At 34.3% G+C, this 2,645-nt stretch overlaps 1 protein-coding gene across 1 annotated transcript; it reads left to right on the top strand.

The window, feature by feature from the left end:
• The first annotated feature begins 664 nt into the window (after positions 1 to 664).
• On the top strand, positions 665 to 1,591 carry LOC134934036 (olfactory receptor 11A1-like). Its single transcript, XM_063929554.1, has one exon. It carries the CDS (start codon positions 665 to 667, stop codon positions 1,589 to 1,591), a length of 927 nt encoding a protein of 308 aa, XP_063785624.1.
• The last annotated feature ends 1,054 nt before the right edge of the window (positions 1,592 to 2,645 follow it).

Here is a 2,645-nt window from a genome sequence, read left to right as displayed (position 1 = left end):
ATGTATATATGATTTCTTAGTTTTTTATTTTTAATAAATTTGCAAAAATGTCAAAAAAACTTTTTTTTCAAGATGTCATTATGGGGTGTTGTGTGTAGAATTTGGAGGTAATTTTTTTTATTCATTCCAGTTTGGAATAAGGCTGTAACATATCAGAATGTGGAAAAAAGTGAAGCGCTGTGAATACTTTCGAGATGCACTGTATGAGACTAGGCAAAATTGGTGTCATCTGGAGTTGGGATAGTTCATGTTTATTATTATTTATTATTATTATTATTATTAATACACTGTAATATATAAATGGAATATATGAAAATATGTATTATTGGCCTTTAAATCACTCCTTTTCCAGAGATCATACAGTAAGTGTAATTATATTTGGTGTTTAAAACGTCTCCTCATGTTTGCTTGTGTTTCCTCCTAGTGCTGTCTTCTTTTCACAGCCCCAAAACATTTGCATGGTGTGTAGTTGTGTGGTATTTGTCTTCTGACAAAATTGACCTAAAGAATGGGTTCATTATCAAAATATATGTTGTAATATTATGGTAGAGACATAATCCTTGATATATGATCATAGTTTACTGACCGGTTGATCAGTTTAATCAAGTTAATGTTCTTGCAGGATACAAGTTGTGCTCAGTGACATCTTCTCTACCCCCTCAGAATGTGTGAGGACAACCAGACTGCAGTCACAGTGTTTATACTTCTTGGATTTAAAGGTCTATATTCATACAAGATTCTATTCTTCATCCTGTTCCATTTCTACTATATTGTGGTGCTCAATGGGAACCTAATCATCGTTGTTTTGGTGTCGATAAGTGAACGCCTCAAAATTCCAATGTTCATCTTCCTTAAACAACTAGCAGTCGCTGATATCTTAATAACCACAACCATTATACCAATGATGTTGGATATCATATTAAGCGATACAAAAGAAGTGTCTGTCGCCGGTTGCCTCATACAGATTCACTTTTTAGATATTTTTGAAGTAGTGCAGTGCATTGTTATTGCTATAATGTCTTATGATAGATGTTTGGCCATTTGCAATCCGATGCGTTACAATTCCATAATGTCACCCGATGTTTGCAGGAAAATGATTGCTGCTTCTTGGTTATTGGTCTTTATTGCATCGGGTGAATTAATTTTGGTTTGGCAATTACAATTCTGTGGTCTAAACTACATTGACCATTTCTTCTGTGATTTTGGCCCGATTGTAGAATTATCCACATCAGACACTTCATTGTTGTTACTGGTTGATTTTATCTTGTGTGTTGTTTTTGTCTGTATTCCTTTTTCAGTAATTATGGTAACCTATATTATCATTTTCTACGTCATACTAAAGATTTCTCTAAAAAGTGGAAGGAAAAAAGCCTTCTCCACATGCAGCTCCCACCTTGCTACTGTATGCTTATTTTATGGAACCCTGATGACAGTTTACATGGGGTCATCGGGTGACAGCTCACATATCAAAAATAAGTTCTATTCTCTATTATTTATAGTGGTGACTCCCTTGATGAATCCCATTATCTACAGCCTCAGGAACCGTGAGATAATTCAGACTCTGCAAATTTTTTTAAATATTTGTAAATAATTATAAAATATATATAAAAAAAAACACATCATAATGCCAATAGTTATTAAATATTCTACTGGTACTAATGTTTGAAAGCTTTTTTAAAGGCAGTTGTAATCATAAAAACGTATGACACAGTTGTATTATAAGTATGACATTGCATAGAATGTGATTTATTTATTTGGACCTATTAAGGTTTAGAAAAACCTGTATTTGTAATGTCTTATATCATTTATAAAGTAACTGTACTATTTATACTGACAATGAACGTTCCCTTTTCCTTTTTCTTTTTCCATTCCTTTCCCTTTCCCTTCCCTTTCCCTCCGTTTCTCGCCAAATCAAAGCATCAATCATCAAATCCACTAAGAAGTGAGGGTGGGGAAATTTTCTGTAGCAATTTTCTGAGACTTAATGAAATCTTATAACCCCTTACATGAGCAATCAAAAGCACGTCCATACCCAAACCAACTGACACTATTGGTTACCTCTGGTAGCACACTATAAACAGTAAGGGAAACTTAAATTTACCTATACCTAGAGAACATATGAGGTCATTCACTAAAGCCTCTGGGTTTAAAGGCCATCAGGCTTACTGTAAAAGCATTCCATTAGTCATTAAACATAGAAACATACAATTTGATGGCAGATATGAACCACTTGTCCCATCTAGTCTGCGCCTTTTTTACCATATTTTTTTCTCAACCTTATTTGATCCTTATTTCTTTGTAAGGATATCCTTATGTGTATCCCATGCATGTTTAAATTGCTCTGCTATCTTAGCCTCTACCATCTCTGATGGGAGACTATTCCACTTGTCCACTACCCTTTCTGTGAAGTCATTTTTCCTCAAATTTCCCATGAACCTCACACCCTCCAGTCTCAGTGCATGTCCTCGTGTCCTATTGCTTCTCTTCATATGGAAAATGTTTCCCTACTGGACTTTGTTAAAACCCTTGATATATTTGAAAGTTTATATGATTTCCCCCCTTTCCCTTCTCTGCCTAATCTAAACACATTGAGATTTTTTAATCTTTCTGTGTATGTTTTATGATGTAAACCATGCACCATTTAA

The sequence above is a fragment of the Pseudophryne corroboree genome, chromosome 6 (genome assembly GCF_028390025.1).
Source record: "Pseudophryne corroboree isolate aPseCor3 chromosome 6, aPseCor3.hap2, whole genome shotgun sequence".
NCBI lineage: Eukaryota > Metazoa > Chordata > Amphibia > Anura > Myobatrachidae > Pseudophryne > Pseudophryne corroboree.
The sequence above is the reverse complement of the archived record's forward strand: the minus strand, read 5'-3'. Positions and strand labels throughout refer to the sequence as shown.